Source organism: Branchiostoma belcheri, unplaced genomic scaffold (assembly GCF_001625305.1).
Source record: "Branchiostoma belcheri isolate BF01 breed outbred unplaced genomic scaffold, Haploidv18h27 scaffold51, whole genome shotgun sequence".
NCBI classification, from domain to species: Eukaryota; Metazoa; Chordata; class Leptocardii; order Amphioxiformes; family Branchiostomatidae; genus Branchiostoma; species Branchiostoma belcheri.
The window spans coordinates 354,305-371,852 of NW_017804143.1; the positions used below are offsets into that span (position 1 = coordinate 354,305).

General features: G+C 44.0%; 3 protein-coding genes across 3 annotated transcripts in view; 1 reads left to right on the forward strand and 2 right to left on the reverse strand.

The window, feature by feature from the left end:
- Nucleotides 1-3,987, forward strand: part of LOC109480492 (neuronal acetylcholine receptor subunit alpha-10-like) — a 7,571-nt gene extending 3,584 nt beyond the window's left edge. The window contains exons 3-7 of the mRNA XM_019782693.1: nt 405-449; nt 859-968; nt 1,636-1,866; nt 2,518-2,813; nt 3,294-3,987. Coding sequence (XP_019638252.1) covers nt 405-449; nt 859-968; nt 1,636-1,866; nt 2,518-2,813; nt 3,294-3,832 — 1,221 coding nt within the window. The 3' untranslated portion in view covers nt 3,833-3,987. The remainder of the gene's footprint in view (nt 1-404; nt 450-858; nt 969-1,635; nt 1,867-2,517; nt 2,814-3,293) is intronic.
- An 832-nt stretch (nt 3,988-4,819) lies between these two features.
- Nucleotides 4,820-8,020, reverse strand: LOC109480498 (D-beta-hydroxybutyrate dehydrogenase, mitochondrial-like). The gene is made up of 7 exons (XM_019782704.1): nt 7,752-8,020; nt 7,351-7,575; nt 6,950-7,102; nt 6,687-6,792; nt 6,400-6,505; nt 5,923-6,054; nt 4,820-5,449 (listed from the first exon to the last, which is right to left on the reverse strand). The coding sequence occupies exons 1-7, from the start codon at nt 7,957-7,959 to the stop codon at nt 5,270-5,272; spliced, it is 1,110 nt and encodes a 369-aa protein (XP_019638263.1). The 5' UTR covers nt 7,960-8,020; the 3' UTR covers nt 4,820-5,269.
- A 650-nt stretch (nt 8,021-8,670) lies between these two features.
- LOC109480515 (L-ascorbate oxidase-like) lies at nt 8,671-15,657 on the reverse strand. The gene is made up of 10 exons (XM_019782720.1): nt 15,463-15,657; nt 14,983-15,153; nt 13,886-14,038; nt 13,324-13,415; nt 12,610-12,727; nt 11,544-12,298; nt 11,004-11,155; nt 10,441-10,603; nt 9,181-9,376; nt 8,671-8,996 (listed from the first exon to the last, which is right to left on the reverse strand). The coding sequence occupies exons 1-10, from the start codon at nt 15,610-15,612 to the stop codon at nt 8,778-8,780; spliced, it is 2,169 nt and encodes a 722-aa protein (XP_019638279.1). The 5' UTR covers nt 15,613-15,657; the 3' UTR covers nt 8,671-8,777.
- Between the last annotated feature and the right edge of the window lie 1,891 nt (nt 15,658-17,548).

Here is a 17,548-nt window from a genome sequence, read left to right on the forward strand (position 1 = left end):
TTGATAATCTCCAAGCAGATCTTTTGGTGGGGGTAAGACAGTATCAAATTGGCCAGTCTGTAAGTCTGTAACCATTTCCCCATGGATACAGCCTGGCCAATTTGATACTATCTTACCCCCACTAAGAGATTTGCTTGGAGATTAGTGTTTTGAGTGAGGAGCCTTCTCCTCGTGTTGCTGTTTAACTGCTTTAAGTCGCCATCTTTGTTTTTCGTCGGGACAAGTATAAGATTGAATCGGTGTAATTCTTGCTCTGTAAAGTACATTTTACTGTTTGCGCCAAGAATAGCATTGTTTTCACCTAGAATAATTTCGACCAGTCACTCTGATCTTCTTCAATAGTCTATTGAACTCTAAAAATAAGATTCACATTTGTTTTGCTAAACTTTGCTTCTTTTCAACAGGACGAAAAGGACCAGATTTTGACAGTAGATATCTGGTTAAGAATGGTGAGTTAAATTCATGATTAGGCTTGGCCTCTTATTTTGTATTGCTCATACAGTTGGGAGATGACAAATACAATTGCATGGATATCTGAAGCTTAAAAATAACGTCACATATATTATGTGTGAAATTCCTATCCATTCAAATATTGACTTTCCTCAATATCAAAGCATATTGTCTTAACTGCCTGCATGTTTCAAAGCAAAATAGGACGAAATTCGCATTATCAACGAGGAAATACCATATAATATTAATGATTACACTGTACACAGCACATTTGTCATGGGCGTATACTATATAGCCATTGGGGTGAAAGACAGATTTGGCATCAATATATATATGATATAATATGGATTGCACTATTCTGCGGTGGTCTATATTGTTATTATACTTCTGCACTTCTGTGTGTTGCAGAAATGGACTGACGAGTTTCTGACCTGGAATGTGAGTGAGTACGGGGGGATAGAGACCGTCACGACGAGAGCGGAACGTATCTGGAGACCAGACCTGTTCCTTTACCACAAGTAAGCAGCAAAACTCCCTGGCACTTTTGATCAATTGCTTACGTCACGTATCAGTAAAGTCTCGTGTGAATAAGGTCACGTGTTTGTAAACCGTAACTCTCGCGAGATCACGTTTTGAAGTGATTGGTCATTAATTATCCTGATGAAGGCGACAGTGGTCGCTGAAAATTTGATCCCTGTAAATAGTGTGTTGGAATAAAGTTTAACGTTTTACTATGATTACTACCAACACAGATGAACTTTCATGATAAGCAGCTTGTCATTTACTACCCTGTAACATATCATACACCAAAACCTTAGGCCCTGCAGAACCAGATATACGCAAATACACCAAGTATTGTGCGTCTATACTAGGTATAGGTTTAGATATATTGTACATACTATTAAGATAGTACTGTACATAGACTTATGTATATTGTATTTTGTACTGGTACTTTGTACCAATTCACAGCGCTAGATATATTTACCAATGCATTGCACAAACACTGTCAATAAGAATAGTAAACAAATTTGAGACAAAACCTTTGCTATCATCAAAACTTTCTTCCTTTCATACAACCCCAAAGTCATTCTGATCCCAAAGTCACGAAAAGACCCTAGTAAGAACCTCCAGAATTCTGAAACCTCCGCCTACTTGTTGACACTCTGATTGACCAAATGTTCACAGTGTGAACCACGAGTTTGACGGGTGGCTCGATGAGGTGGTGGTCATCACTTCTGACGGCCTGGTGGACTGGAAGGCGCCCGCGGTGGCCATGTCTGCCTGCCCGGTGGACGTGTCCGACTTCCCCTTCGACAAGCAGAGGTGCAAACTTCAGTTCGGCTCCTGGAACCACGACGGGCGCTACATCGACTACTTCAGCAAGAACAACATGGGAGACTTGGCTAGTTTCATCAGGTAATACATTCCATCTCTGGTCTTATCTGCTTCTTATAAGTAGCTTTGTGGGTAGCTTTGTGCAAGGAGGTTTAAAATAACCCCCTTGTTTTGTGCCAAACCAAGCTTTTACAATCCCTATCCTATTGTATCCAGAACTGGGCATATCTAGTCCTAGTCATGTATATTCCTGAATGGGTTTTGGTAATGATGATCAGGCACAGTTCTGGATAGCCCTGCGCATCCAAGAAACGTATAGATTTACCCCAAGCACTGTTCTGGATTAGGTACACGCGTGGATCATCTAAAACCGTATCTAAGCATATAAAGATACAACAAGACCTGCTTAATCATGGTAATTCCTGTTGTATCCAGAGCCATGATTTGCCATTCCTCCGCGGGTAGTTCATAGTTCACATGTATCCATCACGTCTGGGGCGAATCTACGTTTTTGGATAGGCGGAGACCGTCCAGAACCGTGATTAATTCTAATCCTAATTCTAATATTAGTAAGAAAATTCAGAAAATTCTAGTTCAGGATACGTTGACTAGGTTAGACATCCAGGTAAACAAGATTCAAATACAATTAAAACTCTACTTCTGGACAATTTGAATTGCAGTGATTTCTTTAGACTTTACAAAGCTTTAAAAAATTCCCTTCGTTTTTACTAGAAACGCGGAGTGGGAAGTCCCGGAATTAGTGGCTAAAAGAAGCAACCCCCTGTACAACGGCGTTCCGTACCCGGACGTCACGTTCACCATCCACATGACCCGCCGATCCACCTTCTACGTCATCAACATGTTCCTGCCCTGCGTGCTGCTGGCGTTCGTGGTGGGGGCGACCTTCTACCTGCCGCCGGACTGCGGGGAGAAGATCTCGTTCGGCGTGGCCGTGCTGCTGTCCCTGGCCGTGTTCCAGCTGCTGGTGGCGGAGGCCGTGCCTCGCTCAGAAAACATCCCGGCAATAGGTACTTTTTTTATTGTTTACAACCACAAAACCAGGAGGCCAAAATTGACTGTCACGTTCCTCATCAGATGTACCAACGTACCAAATATCATCACAATCCAAAAAGGCCCTCTTCAGTTATGATGACCGATAGTATGCCGAAACACGTACACACATACACACACACGCACACACACACACACACACACACATACAGACACGCAGAGGCACATAGACACAGAGAGAGAGCGAGAGAGAGAGAGAGAGAGAGAGAGAGATCAGGCACGATGCTAGATAGCCTCGGTGTATCTTAAAACGTTTACCGCAAAGCACTGTTCTAGATCCTGGATACGCATGGACAATTCAAAACAAAGTCAAAAGTCTGAAAGTCCAGTCTTATCAGCATTAATCCAATTCAAGTCACCAAGAACCCAACCAGCTATTCCCATCTTGGCCCCGGAATGCCTTTTTTTTACTAAATCATTTCTTGTTTACTTTACAGGTCGGTTCATCTTCGTGTCCCTGGCACTCATGGCGCTCTCCCTGCTGTCCACCGCTTTCGTCATCACGCTGGGCGACTCCGTTCACGACACCAAACCCGTGCCCGGCTGGGCGCGGAGGGTCTTCCTCAAGTACGTCTCCAAAGCGCTGCTGATGGGCGACCAGTCCAAGCACAACTGGGAGGCGCCCTGGGACGTCTGCAACGCTCCATCCAAGCAGCTGGAAAACGACGGCCTCGCTGGCGAGGCGCTCACCTTCCAGAACGGCATGTGTTCTGACACCAGGCGGAAACCGACGGTGTACCTGCCGGCAAAGTCCATCATGAAGATCCCGGCATCGACGAGAAAGCAGCTGGAGTGCCTGCTGCAGATCAACGGCGCCATCGAAGAGATCTCCGGTTACCTGAAGAAGATGGACACGGTCAAGTACATCCACAACGAGTGGAAGACTCTGGCGATAGTGGTGGACAGGATTTTTCTCGTGCTGTACATCATTGCCTCTGCCCTTGCCCTGGTCATTACTTTACTCAACGTCCAATGAGACTATATAACGTGAAATAAAGTGATATATATTCTGCAAGCAGTCATTAAGTGGGGACATCTCACCGTTTTCAAACTTCCCTGAAAGTTTGTTTCTGTGACGAAAGGGACCCTGAATTCGTCACTTTTTAAAATTATAATATTTTAAATGTCAATTTTGAGAGCCAAAACATGTTTTGAGCTAGTACAGTGAAATTGTAGTAACAAGAACACTGTTAGGACTTTCAGCTTTTAGGTATGTATCGTTTAAGATCATCCAAATCCGTTTTCATGTTTGTTTGTTTGTTTGTTTGTTTGTTTGTTTGTTTGTTTATCCAGGAAATGCATATATCCTGATGGCGTTTTTCAATGGTTCCTGGGGAGAAAACCCCAAACAAAATCTAATAACAAAATGAACTCAAGATTAACAAAGGTATCAAAAAGTTACGCAGATTACAAATTGATACAAAATCAAAGTAACTTGAATAACATACATGATACAGAAGATCATACTACCAAGATAAGAGAAACAATGTTGTAATCTTAACATCATATAACGTAGAACCAAGGTAGAACATAATACAATGAAATCAGGATTGAATTTGCATATCGATGATTGTCAAGTACATACAGTTGTTTGAAGGCTGTTAGGGTTAATTTCACTAGGATTTGATGTCTAGATAATGTACACTTTACCGTTAAACCGATTTAGAACGTGATTGAAGTTGTATTGATTTTCTCGCATTTCCTTGAAGGCTTATCTTAGTCCGGAGGCCCCTTGTTGTTATTTTTATGTAATAAAAAGTAGTTAACTTCATTAGTTAACTTCATCAAGCTAGCCGACATCTACTAGTATCACATTCTATCCGTTCATGCGTTTGTCCTCGCTCTGCGTTGGTGGCGGCATTCAAATAAGTTGACAAAAACTTGAGTATACCGTCACTATGTCTTGTTTTATTAAATGTTGGAATTAAAAAGAATCTATCACACCGCAGTCGTTCTTCAGTAAGACCTCTGGAGCCGCATAGTTCCCGTTTAGAACTTTTATTCAGCCTGCCACCACCATTGTCACCCTGTTGGCGTCTTGAAGTGTACAGAGTCTACATCATACATTGCATTGCAAGTTTACAATAACGCCCTGGTCAATGGAGCGGAAACATGATACCACACAGGTCATAGTGCTCTGACCTTAGTTCATCTACAACATAACTTCATTGATTGTTATTTTATTTCATGCCACGCCCTCCCCCGTGCAGGATTCATTGAAAACGGCCAATAGGCGACATGTATGTCCCTACTAAATATATATACTACAATAAAATAAACTGGATAGTGATTTAAATAGATTAAAAATACGCTTTTAAGCCATATATATAACCGAAACAGAAGGAAACATTTATGTTCCATGCACTGACTTGTATGTGATTGAACTCTATATGACCTTCTCTACAATCATGTTTTAGTTGATTTTCGTCAACATGGCTGGCATGACGCCGTCTTCATTCCCACCCCTTTCTGCAGAGTCTGTCCACGGTGAAGGGAAGTACGCCAGCCAGATGACATTCACGTAGTTCTCGAAATTGGCCCCGACCAAGTACCTATGAGCGGGGGTGGTCAGGGTGACGCCGTCCACCATAGCCTGCCAAATCAGAAACAACACAAGCTGTCAGTTTTTTGTCAAGGTCAGGTATTGAAAAAAAAACAACTATGAAAACAGCGTCACATAGACAAGATGAATGACTTCCTCCCTCTGTGAAAGACTGAACCCAACCGTATCCATTTCAACCTGACTTAAGGGCTATACAGCAACTCAGACAGACAGACACACACACACACACACACACACACACACAAAAAAAAAAAACAACAATAGCTCCATTTCCAGGGAGGTAATAACAACAATGTTGTTTATTTTGGCAAGCACAAGCAAGGGACAGTTAACCAAAGCCCTCTTGACACTGTCGTAGGCGTAGACAGCAGACCACGACCCAGTAGTAGACATTAAAGCAACAGCTTCGAGACAAAAGGTACCCGTAGAGGTATCATATCGGCAGCAATAGCACAAGAAAACGCCAGACAGGACATGTGGGTTGAAATGAATTCAACACTTACATCTATGACAGCAGTGGCGTCCTTGGCATGGCTTGAATCACTATGCCCGGCCTCTATCTGTCCCATCCGGAAGTTGAAGTACTCCAAGCCGTAATCCTCCTTCACCACCTCCTCCATGTTGTCCCGCAAGTTCTGTACAATGCACGTGTTCATCGTTACACAATCTCTGACGCTATCCGGGGCTGACCCCATTGTATCTATCTAGTCACTTCATAGCCTTCAACACCATGGCAACTTACAGTTGGCTATGTGCAGGGAAAATGTTGCGATTCTGTTTTCCAGAACAACCCTAGCAAAAAGCCGCCGACCATAGCCTTTTAATCTACCACTGGTATGACAATAATATTTTAGATCAGACCAAGGAGGTTTAAACCTCCTTGCTACATGTAGGACCTAGCACTAGTACTTCAACGTTTATCATATTTTACAGAAATTTTAAGCGTGACATCAAATAATACTCCTATACTGAAATCATACCTCTACATGCCTATTGTAGATCTCGGGCAAAACGATGTCCGTGGCCTTCGCAAACCTGCCAGGCTCCACGATGACGACCTGGACACCCCACTTGTGCATCTCGTGCCTGTGTTGTTATGATTCACAGTCATTGGAAAATGCAAATACATACATCTGATATACAGACAGTCATTAATTGCCGTTCCCTCACTGGTTGAATTGATAGTGTAATGGACAGTCTGGATCGGTCTATGCGCGGTGATGCATCGTGTGCAATATGCCAATACAAGCATGGGAAGATAACATACCTAAGTGCATCTGAGAACGACTCCAGCGCTGCCTTAGTCATGCAGTAGGCTGACATAGCCGGGTGCGCATGGATCCCTGACCCGCTGGAAGTGTTCACAACTCGCCCTACAATGACAACAAGAATTCTGAGATCTCAGACCTCCATATTTTCATCTTGTGTGGTGTTCAATGAGTCCTCTTCATTACCATGAAAATTTTATTTTTCTTACCGTTTTGTCTGGAATGAGTTCACTATTGAAAAGAAGTAATCATAATGCCCAACCTTTCGCCCTACGAATAAGCGGCAGGAACGCCTTGGTGACCCGCACGGAGCCGAAGGTGTTCACTTCCATCACACGTCGGTAGGCGGCGAGGCTGACCCACTCTACCTCCCCTGGTTGGGCAACCCCAGCATTGTTCACCAATGCGTAAAGTCCTGTTGGAATAACGTGTATTAATCAAATAAAAATTGAATTATACCATTACGAAACAACTAATTAAAACATGTACTATACAATTACATTGTAAAAGGTACAGCCTGTAATACTTGGTTAATTAACACTGTAAGATTTTAATAGGTGTATTTGTTCAACAGTTGAGTAAAGAATACTAGTATTAATGGAATAGGGATGTTTTTATAGCGGTTTGTTTATATATATATATATAACGTTATAGCGTACTCACCATTTGATCCCGTCGGTAGTCTATCTTTGACCTGTTGTACAGCGGCCTGCACCTGTCCATCATCAGTCACGTCTATCTGAACAGTACTCAGCCTGCTCGAGCACTCCGCCCGGAGTTTCTTTGCCCCCTCCCCACCACTGTCTGCCAGCAGACAGCCGGCAAACACCGTGAAGCCCAGCGAGTCCAGGCGTTTGGCCAGCAGAAATCCGAAGCCGCTGTCACAGCCTGTTGGTACCATGGTGGAAAGTCAAAGTTCTACCTAGCAACGTTAACTTGCAAGGTACACTAGTCTCCCCCCCCCCCTTCCACCCACTGCTGGGGACGTGTAACATCGTTAGAGACTAACCCCCCATGTAGGCACACGCGTACGGCTGTGGTGACAACACGTATTGATGTCCTACCTGTGATGAAAACAGCTTTGCCGTTCCCGTCCACTCGGCTCTTCGGCGCCCAGTACAGAACCACCCCGTACCCGACTGAACCCAGCAGGATCCCCGTGCACAGGTAGTACAGGACAGGTACACAGTGGTACAACAACAACAACAGGCCTGAGACGGCGGTGAAACCAGCCAGGCTTGCAGTGTAAAACAAGTGCAACGGTTTGACCATCGCTAGAGCCAACCCGGAACTGCAGCAGTGCTGTATGGATCAAACTTTGAACTTTGACCAAACAGGAACTAGAACTTGAACTTTGACCTATCACTAGCTGTGAAGTTCAGCTAGTCATGTAACGTTCAAGCAACCCAATGGGAATTGGCCCCAAAATTGCTTGATATGTCAGATACTAAAGCAGCTTCGATTTTTAACTTAGAGCACACATATTCGGCGTGGTTAAACTATACAAATGAAGACCGCCTCTTATGATATCTTGATTCAGTTTTAATTCTTACCTATCTATATTACCTACGCTAGCTATTGACATACCGTGAAGGGTTAATTTGAGCCTATGCAATCTACAACAATATATTGCACACGGCAAAACGAAATATCTGTACTATAGAAACCGAAACAAAATTACAAACGACGAAAGTGTGAGATTTAGTTTATTTATCTTAGAACGACTAGAGTCCTAGAGTTAATTTTGAGTATCCTAGACTTGATCTCTAGTTTATTTATTTATTAATTCTTGTTTCTGTAGTTTTAAATGCCCAAAGTATTAAATGCCGATTTAAATGCGCTACTGTGAAGCAGTATGTGCCAATATCACAAAGATTGTTATTATATTATGCACCTTTGTCAGTCTCATGCACATGAGATATTCAGCACATATAGTTAGCACAATGTTTTGTAACAAGGTATATAGACATGTACTAAGTATATGTGTTTATTTCCCTATCAATGTATGCTTGAGGAAGAAATAAAGAAATTCAGAATATTTCCAGTTTTGCTGCCCTGAAATCGCATGCAACAAAACTTGGTACATGTGCTCAAAACTGAGTGTCTTCCTTCCATTGCGAAGCACCATTTTCTCTCGGAACTGTGTTGCCCAGCAGTCGTGGAGTCTCGGGTGTTTCTGGTACCTTCTCCTTGCTCTTGCCTGTACGTGCGTGGTAGATCCTGACGGCCGCCAGGGTGAGGATGGCAGACAGGGCTGTCGCTGCGAGGATGATGATAACCAGCCTAGTTTCATCCAACCACGCCAGAGTCTGACAAAAGAGTAAAGAATAAACTAGACCGGTTTATTTCACAACAGTGATACAAGCATGTTTGCAGCCCAACGGGGTGAATAGTCGGTGGCAAACCATTTCTGAAAAAAAAAGGTAGTGTTCAGATTCTGAAGTAATGAATTCAAATTGAGCTAAACTAAAACCACTGCCATTGACGGCTTACCCCCGACTGTCCATTCGGTCCTTCGCCGCTCTCTCCCGTTGACGGTTTCTCGTCCCCAGTAAAGTCTCCACAGGTGGGGAAGCCGTGTGGAAGGGCGGGTAACTTGTCCAGGGCCTCCGCGAACACCATGGCCATCCCCTGGGTCTGGTGAGTTGTTTGATGACAGTGGAAGAACCAGAATCCCGGGTTGTTACTCCTGTGGAAGTTGATTATTATGTATTAGGCCATGTTGATTTGATTATATGGATGACATCCTCTGGAAACCCAAAACTGATGCGAGCGTGCGAATAAAAAAAAGTTTTGCAAAAGAAAAAGTTCTTTTCATTATGAAATCTACGTGGTCATGAGGGTTGAGCAAATGGCACAGAATATGGTTTGGCGAATAATCTAGTCTTCAAGTTCATTTCTTTACAATTTCGTCTTTTTTCGTTTGATTTTGGCATTCTACGACATTGGTATAGTTTTTATTAATTTTTTTTGTAACTCATGGTATATTTTTGCTCATTTTGCAACTGTTTTGTACGATTTACAGTATGGTTGAAAACTTTTTTTTTTTGGAAACGGCCGAAAATTCATGCGGGCGCGGATATGTCATCCATATAATCAAATCAACATGGCCTTATGTATAATCTGCGGATACTTTCGTGAAAACTTTTTTTATCATAATTTTAAAGGGAGGGTCTCATAAGAGCTGGTACTACTGACGGTTCTCCCGGCTATAGCTATACAGATACAGAAGCTCAGGTGTGTTGTGCCGAGGGGCGGTTATTCCGGATATGCTCTGTGTTATGACGAGGGGAGCTTATTCCGGATATACAGATACAGAAGCTCAGGTGTGTTATGCCGAGGGGCGCTTATTCCGGATATACAGATACAGAAGCTCAGGTGTGTTATGCCGAGGGGCGCTTATTCCGGATATACAGATAAAGAAGCTCAGGTGTGTTATGCCGAGGGGCGCTTATTCCGGATATACAGATACAGAAGCTCAGGTGTGTTATGCCGAGGGGCGCTTATTCCGGATATACACATACAGAAGCTGTAGAAGTGCGGCCAAACCTACTATATAGAAACAGACCTAGCATCTACTACTTAGAATTTAAACACTGTAATCACCTTTCTGTCACAAATCAAAGTTTCCATTTTTAAGGCCCAGCTTTAAAATGCATATATATAAATAGTAAGCTGTCATTTTAAACTAATGCCTGATATAGAAGATTATGCCCTGAGTCGTCGCCAAACTGAAAACCGGATGAAACGCACCTGATTTCTATAACGGTGTAGCCAAAGGCGGGCACGACCACTGTGTCCCTGACAGGGGGTCTGTTGAAGTTCAGGTTCGGCCTCCTTGTTCCGTTCCAGGACGCCACGCTACATTCCAGGCTGTCTCCGCAGTAAATATCGGCGTTGGGAGACGTCAGGCGCCCTACACGTCACAGGGAAATAACTCACTTTATGTTCAGTGAGAAAAAGGTGTTCAATGCAAGTAAACTATATGTTGACGGCGGCGGCATGTGTAGGAACATCCTAATGTTACATAGCACGCCGGCAGAACGTACTGCACCTGCGCGAAATCCGTAATGTAGTATGCATAGCACTTCACAGAACGACAGTCTCATTATAGGTCATGCATATAAGGTTAACACCTCGTCTGTAGTTCCAAATGTTGTTTTGGAAAAGATATTGTCTGCATCAGGCAAAATTATAATGCAACGGTGACCAACAATAATCCAACGAAAACCGTGAAAAAATACGGGTTTCGCGCAGGCGCAGTACGTTCTGTCGGCGTGTTATGTTACATAACGCAGCTTTAAACGAAAACTCACCCGTTGTTTCGTTGTAGTCTGGAAACCCCATGGCCAGAACCCTGAAGTCGTACCCGTGCAGATGTACGGAGTGGTGCATCCCGTAACCAATAACGCCCAGGTTCATCAGCACAAACCTGATGGTCTTCCCGTGTGGCAGCTTCATCACGTGCCTAGCAGAAACACATACTGTTTAATGAAACCCAAAACGAACGCCCTGAAGAAGACTTTCATTTATAGATCTTTAACAGTTTGGAATACTTTGCCACATGAGGCACAAGCATCAACTAAGAGTAGGTTTAGGCAGGAGTTGTTAGAGCACATGCGTACATAGGCACATGTTGATAGGCACGTGTGATGTCACTTTTAAATGTTAAGTTAAATGTTGTATGTAAATAATGTTGCAATTTCGATGTAGTGTATTTGTACTATTGTGGTGTATTGCTTAAGTACCTTAACTCCAGGAAGATTAGCTACATACTTGATTTTGTACCAATGTCTTGTGTGTCGCTAATGGAGTTTAATAAAGCACATAAACGAGAAAGCACATAAAGCACATGCCTGCACCAGCAGCCGCCGATGAATCCACAGGTGGTCTCGCAGGGGGGGAAGTCGTCATCGGGACGCGTGTTTAAAATCAGCGGCGCTTTCGGGGTGTCAAACTTGATAAAGTTTATCGTGGAGCCAAGTCCGAAGCTGAAAAAGTACTCCTGGATAGTTTCTGACTCGTCCGGCATTGAGTACTCCTGGGTGCTCCTCAGGTCTGTGGCGTAGAGACATTCTGCATGGCTGTTCTGAGGGAAGGCCGGGAAAGGGCAGTTCAGAACCCGGCACGGGTTGTCCTCGGTGCAATCTTGGGTGGTCGTCACCGGGTCTTCATTGGTACGGGCGCCGTCATATGCCAGGATGGCCTTTACATCTTGCATTCGGTTCTCTGAAGCGGCATCGGGCCCTTTCCCCGCCCACGGCGTCTCGGCGCGGATCCAGTAGTTCGCGACAGGCTGATCGCCGGTCACTTCGAAGTCGTACGACTCTCCCGGAAACACGAGGATGGACTGGACCTGGACCGGCGTGACGTCATGCCCGTCAGCCGCCACGACCGTCATGCTGTGCGCGTCGATGGACAGGCGGAAGGTGTACTCTGCGCCTGCGTGGATGAGGCGGAGCCGCAGGGTTTCTCCAGGCGAGATGTCACACCTTGTGAGCGGGGCGGAGTTGTTGTTAGAACGGCCACGCCCGTTGATGAGGCCAGATTCGAAGCGGATAGCCGTCAGTAAGCTACCGTCAAACATGAAGGCACGTTCTTGGTTGGTGACCTGAGATTGGTTTGGAGCGAATGTTTAATAATCGTCAAAGTGCAATCTAGTTAAATGTGCAGGCATCTACATGTATATCCATAGAGCAAGAACTCAGAATAACTGTCAAACGTTCAAAATCCTAGACCTCACGTTCTTTTTTACAATTACAAAAACTTCCAAGCCACTCATTTCAAAAATCAAAGTCACACCTAATTCAATACCTTTACCAAATGATGTTAACCTTAATACGCATTACGGTTTCCAAAAGTTTCTCATTGTGCATTGTTATCCACATCATTCTTATTCCATTGTCTTCTGGACTGACTTACGAAGTAGCGCCCGGGACCCAACATCCTGTCCATGAACCCGTTGTCCACGTCGATGTTGTTGAAGTCTTCGTGCCACCAATCCTGCAGGAACAGCGGCAGGGACGGTTTCGTCGGCATGCTGTAGAACGCGCACAAATATAAAGTCAGGATAAAGATTTGCACTTCAGGTAGAGTCAATACTTAAAGAGTGGGGTCGTGTGGCGCAGCGGCAGAGTACTCGACTCGGAACCCTGAGGTCCCGGGTTCGAGTCCTGACATGCCACCGATCTTGTGCCCTTGGGAAAGGCACTTAACACGACTTTCCTCACTTAACTCAGGTGAAAATGAGTATTGTCCTGTTCCGTATTTGTCCTCTGCGTTGGTGACGGTATAAAATAAGTTGATATAACTTGAGTGTGCCGTCACCATGTCAAGTCATGAAATGTCGAAAAAAAAATGCTTAATGAGAAACATATAATTGAGACCCAGGATGGAGATCACACTGCAAAGACCTAGCCTCACTTGTACAGCGATGGGGGCTATAATTTTTTGGGTGGGTGGCTGGGCTTTGCGCTAATAAGGGCTGCGAATTCCAAGTCGAAGAGGGAGTTTTGCGCAGAGGAAGGAGTATACGCTACCCCTCCGCGACGCATAACGGCAAAACTCCTTCTTCGACTTCGGAAAGTCCAATTCTTTTATGTAGGACATTACAGCTCAAACCTGTTGTAGACTTACCTGTTCTTGTGCACTATGAAGGCCCCATACAGACCATCGACCTTCTGAGAGCCCATGTGCCCATGGTACCAATGGGTTCCCGCTGGCTCCGCCTATTGCAATATGAAAAGGTAAAGGTAGTCCCGTAGCTTTTTTGGGCCGTGGGTGCTCAAAAATAAAAGACCTCCTGATCCTCACGTAACGTCTTCTGGAGCTTTTTCAAACTTTTCATGTATCAGGAATGTTGACGTACGAAAATTCGCTAAGAAATTTCAGCTGATGTCAATGTCAGACAGATTTTCTCATCCAGAGAACATCTTTGTTTTGCCACCCTGAAGTTGCATTTGATGCCTTTAACAGCTATATCGACTACTCATTACGACGTTTACAATTTTACAGGTACAATTATAATGTACCAACACACTGCAGTTTTCCGTTTTGTGGTGTTGGTTTACATTATGTAGCAAGTGGCAGGACAGAGACTGGTCATCATACATGTATATATGAAATGCTTTGAGCAAGAATAAACAGAGGTAGATTCCTTAGGCTAGACCATGTGAAGATAGACATTATCGGGACTCACCTTGAACCTGTAGGTGAAGTTGTGCATGGGTAGGATGGGACACTGCGTGACGTAAGGAACCCCATCCATATATGGCACACCGCGCATGTGCATGCCGTGGAAGTGGAGTGTCGTGGCTTCTCTCAGCAGGTTGTTGACGACAGTTACGATCACCTGATAGGGAGTGAATAAATCAGGGCCACAAGTTGCTGTAACACATCAAAACAGCCTGGACCGGGGAAAAGTGTTCTTCTTAGACACCGGTAGTTTTCTTATACAAAAGCATGCAACAGGCTTGATTCTTTTCCTTTAACCTTTAAGTTCTAGAAAAAATTGTTTGTAAGTATACGTATGAATGAAATGTATGTGTAGAAAACAATTTTAATCGAAAAGTTTAATGTCCGATGCACACTTGTTACATTTTACTTACCTTGCGCCCTCCTCTTAATTATAATGAGATAAAGGGCTGGCCTAGGTGTACTTCAACGAGTCATCTTGTATATATTTGTATATTGAAATAAAGATGATTTTAACCCCCCGGGACCAGGTAAGACAGAGATCAAAAGAAAACCGTAGCAAACGTTTTATAATAGACTGCCCTGTTGAAACAAGGAGACCCAGTCGGTGTCATTTTACATTGCTCAAAGGCTGTCATGCGCGTGCTGTCGAAATCAATGGCAACTGGCCAATTCCATCAATTTCTCACTGGTTATCGCCAAATACAGGGGATTCCACTTATTTGTATACCTTTTATTTGTATAATTCGGGTAATTGTATAGAATTCTAAAACACCAAACCATTTACCATTCACACCATTGTAAAAACAATGCATAATTGTATAGCGCATTATCGCATATTCCGGCGTATCGTATAGAATTTGGTCCGACTAGATCGTATAATGACCCAGAGCGGAATCCTCTGTAATTTGAAACGTTTTCGCCACACGTTTGAAATGAGGTTGCCATAGACAGAGATTTGGCAAAGTGGTAAGCTCCCTCAAGTCTCTTAATGCTTATGTCTAATGGGGGAAAATTGAGACCGAGAAAAAGCGGTCGCCATGGCCAGATAGCCGTTATATAGAGGTGGCCGCTTGGGCAAGTTTAGCTGCATTTGTTTACCTGCGCTCCTTCCATGACCTCCAGTGTGGGACCGGGGAACTGGCCGTTCACCAGGATTACGTTTCGCTGCGCTCCATCAGCTGTGATGGTCTCTTCCACAGGAACTATGGGTCCGTCCCTCTCCCATAAGAAATCTCTCACCTTCAGACTCCCGTTTGTTAGAAGATCCACCTGGAGTGTTCGTAAATTTATAACGGTAAATGATGGATAGATGTTTTAAGTTAAAACTTTTGTTCCAACACAAAGGTAAATGTTTGCGTTGGAAAAAGTATTGCTTAACTTTATTAATAGTTGTAACATTTAGCTCAAAAAGATAAAATTTCCCAAGAAAAAGACTTTTTCACATTTGGTTTCAGACTGTAATGAAAACTAAAACTCGGTGCTTGCGTGGGTTACTGGCCTCTTTCCAGGTCCAAGAAAATCATCATCGCCTTTCTTAGCCGGTACGTAAGGTAGTAAAATCCAAAATGGCGGCCTTACCCCAGTGACGTAACCGTTCCTTGCGGTGTGCGTCATGGTCCGTGCGTACCGGACCGCCAGCGTGAACTCGCACACGTCATCAGTGCACCTCTGCGCAGTTGCCATGGAAACGCAGAGGCAAACAACAACGAGTGCACGGAGCAGATGCATGATTAGACTGGCAATTAAACCTGAAAAAAATCAGAATTACTTTGCAATTATATTAAATGTCATGGTATTTTGGCTCAAAGAGTAATATTATCAATCATTAACTACCTTCTAACCCAGATTTATTCTGGGTCACCCACATATCTGGAAACAGTCCTTTCTTCCAGGTCAGTTGACACAGGTTTAGAGAGAATGCTCAAATATCAAGTAAACAAGTCCCTGAAAGGAGATCAAGAATGACCAAAGTTCTCGACAGGGACAGACAAGCGTTCTTAGGTTACTAGTAGTCTCGCCTAACTGTGCCAAGGAGAGGCCCACTTCTAAACGTTCCTCCAAGTCAAATAAACTAACAACGAACTTCCAAGTTCTTGTACCTTTTTCTTGTGCACGATCACGGTTCTTGAAAGCGTACGTGACTACCGTACAGCAATTTGATTGCGAGTATTGTCACAGAAATGATAGAATGGTGATCTTCGTTTGGCTTTCTTTGGTAGAAGAGATTGTCATTTGGTGAATAATTTGCAATCATCGTCACATGTATGCCACAATTGTGTACTATGTTGTCCCGATGACGACCTCGAAATTCCTACAAAAAAGGCATATTTAATCGCTGATACCACGTAGTGGAAATGCATCGCCAGTGCTGAAGCCACTTTCCACACTGGAATCGAGTGCTGAGAAAGGAGAGTGGTTTTCGTAGTTTTGCTGGCGTAGCCAATAGCCAGGCGACCTCACCGAAAACCTGTCAACTAGTACCGAGGCTTACTCCTGACCCATTCCTAACCATGGTTGGGGGGAGTTCGGCAGTTTTCGGGAGGACATTTTATTCGGCTATGTGTGACAGGGAAACAGTAAGGGAATTTACATACCTTGGGAGTGTCATCAGTAATGACGGAGGATCAAGTAAAGATGTGCATGCCCGTATTGGAAAGGCCAGAACTACATTTGAGCAACTAAAGCCCGTTTGGAGATCCAAAAGCTTTTCACTGAAAACCAAGCTCAGACTGTTCGAGACTAATGTGAAATCTATCCTGCTGTTCGGATGTGACACATGGGTCCTGACGAAACACAGCATGAACAAACTTCAAGTGTTTGTTAGCGCAAGACTCCGGTACCTTCTTGGGATCTGGCCCAGAAAGATAAGGAACCAAGAACTGTTGGACTGAATAACAGGTCAGGAACCTATCGAACTTAGCACCATCAGAAGAAGAAAGTGGCGCCGGCTGCCACACTGTGGCACACTGCGAAAACCGCCAACGTCCATAACAAGAACAGCCCTGTCCCTCCGTCTCTCTCTCTCTCTCTCTCTCTCTCTCTCTCTCTCTCTCTCTATCTCTCTCTCTCTCTCTCTCCCTCTCGAAGATCGGTAAGACAATTTCAAAGCTATAACGTTACATCCAAGATATTCAAGTACATGATTGGCCGGAGGTGACCAGACTTGGTACTACTTTTTGGTTAGTTTAATAGAAGTGTATTCAACCCGGTTCTAACCGGAGGTCAGTCCTTGCGAAAGTGAGAAGATCCATCTGGAGTACCTCAAGTCAAAAGTTTACTGGGTCAACACGCGGCCGGGGCATCCAGGCCCTGAGATAGTAGTACTGTTACAACTATATGCATAAGACTAACAGTGATCACCACCTACCTCGAGCTCTCGATGTTCTCTAGCTTGTAGACGCTTCTGACAGGGAAATAGCCCTAGTACTAACTGAGTCCTTCGTGTGAGACGTGGGGTCCCAAGTTTGAGGAGAGCCACGCACACTTCTAACGGAGCGCAGCTACAAAATTGGCATCTTACGACAGTATGACCGGTCCTTAAACCAATGATGTAAAACAAAGAATACTCTGACCTTTGGTTACCATCAGTTCATTGTATGACGTCCGCACGTGCTTTACAATCTGCTTTAAAATCTAACCCACTTTTCACGCGCCAGTCAACAAA

Excerpts from the sequence above, each read along its gene's own strand:
- LOC109480498 (XM_019782704.1), bottom strand. The coding sequence starts at position 7,959 with ATGGTCAAACCGTTGCACTTGTTTTACACTGCAAGCCTGGCTGGTTTC. Across the intron at positions 7,576-7,751 it reads CAAAGCTGTTTTCATCACAG|GCTGTGACAGCGGCTTCGGA; the intron begins GTAGGACATCAA and ends TGGTACCAACAG. Across the intron at positions 6,055-6,399 it reads TCTACAATAGGCATGTAGAG|AACTTGCGGGACAACATGGA; the intron begins GTATGATTTCAG and ends TGCATTGTACAG.
- LOC109480515 (XM_019782720.1), bottom strand. The coding sequence starts at position 15,612 with ATGCATCTGCTCCGTGCACTCGTTGTTGTTTGCCTCTGCGTTTCCATG. Across the intron at positions 15,154-15,462 it reads GGAACGGTTACGTCACTGGG|GTGGATCTTCTAACAAACGG; the intron begins GTAAGGCCGCCA and ends CGAACACTCCAG. Across the intron at positions 8,997-9,180 it reads GACCGAATGGACAGTCGGGG|ACTCTGGCGTGGTTGGATGA; the intron begins GTAAGCCGTCAA and ends CTCTTTTGTCAG.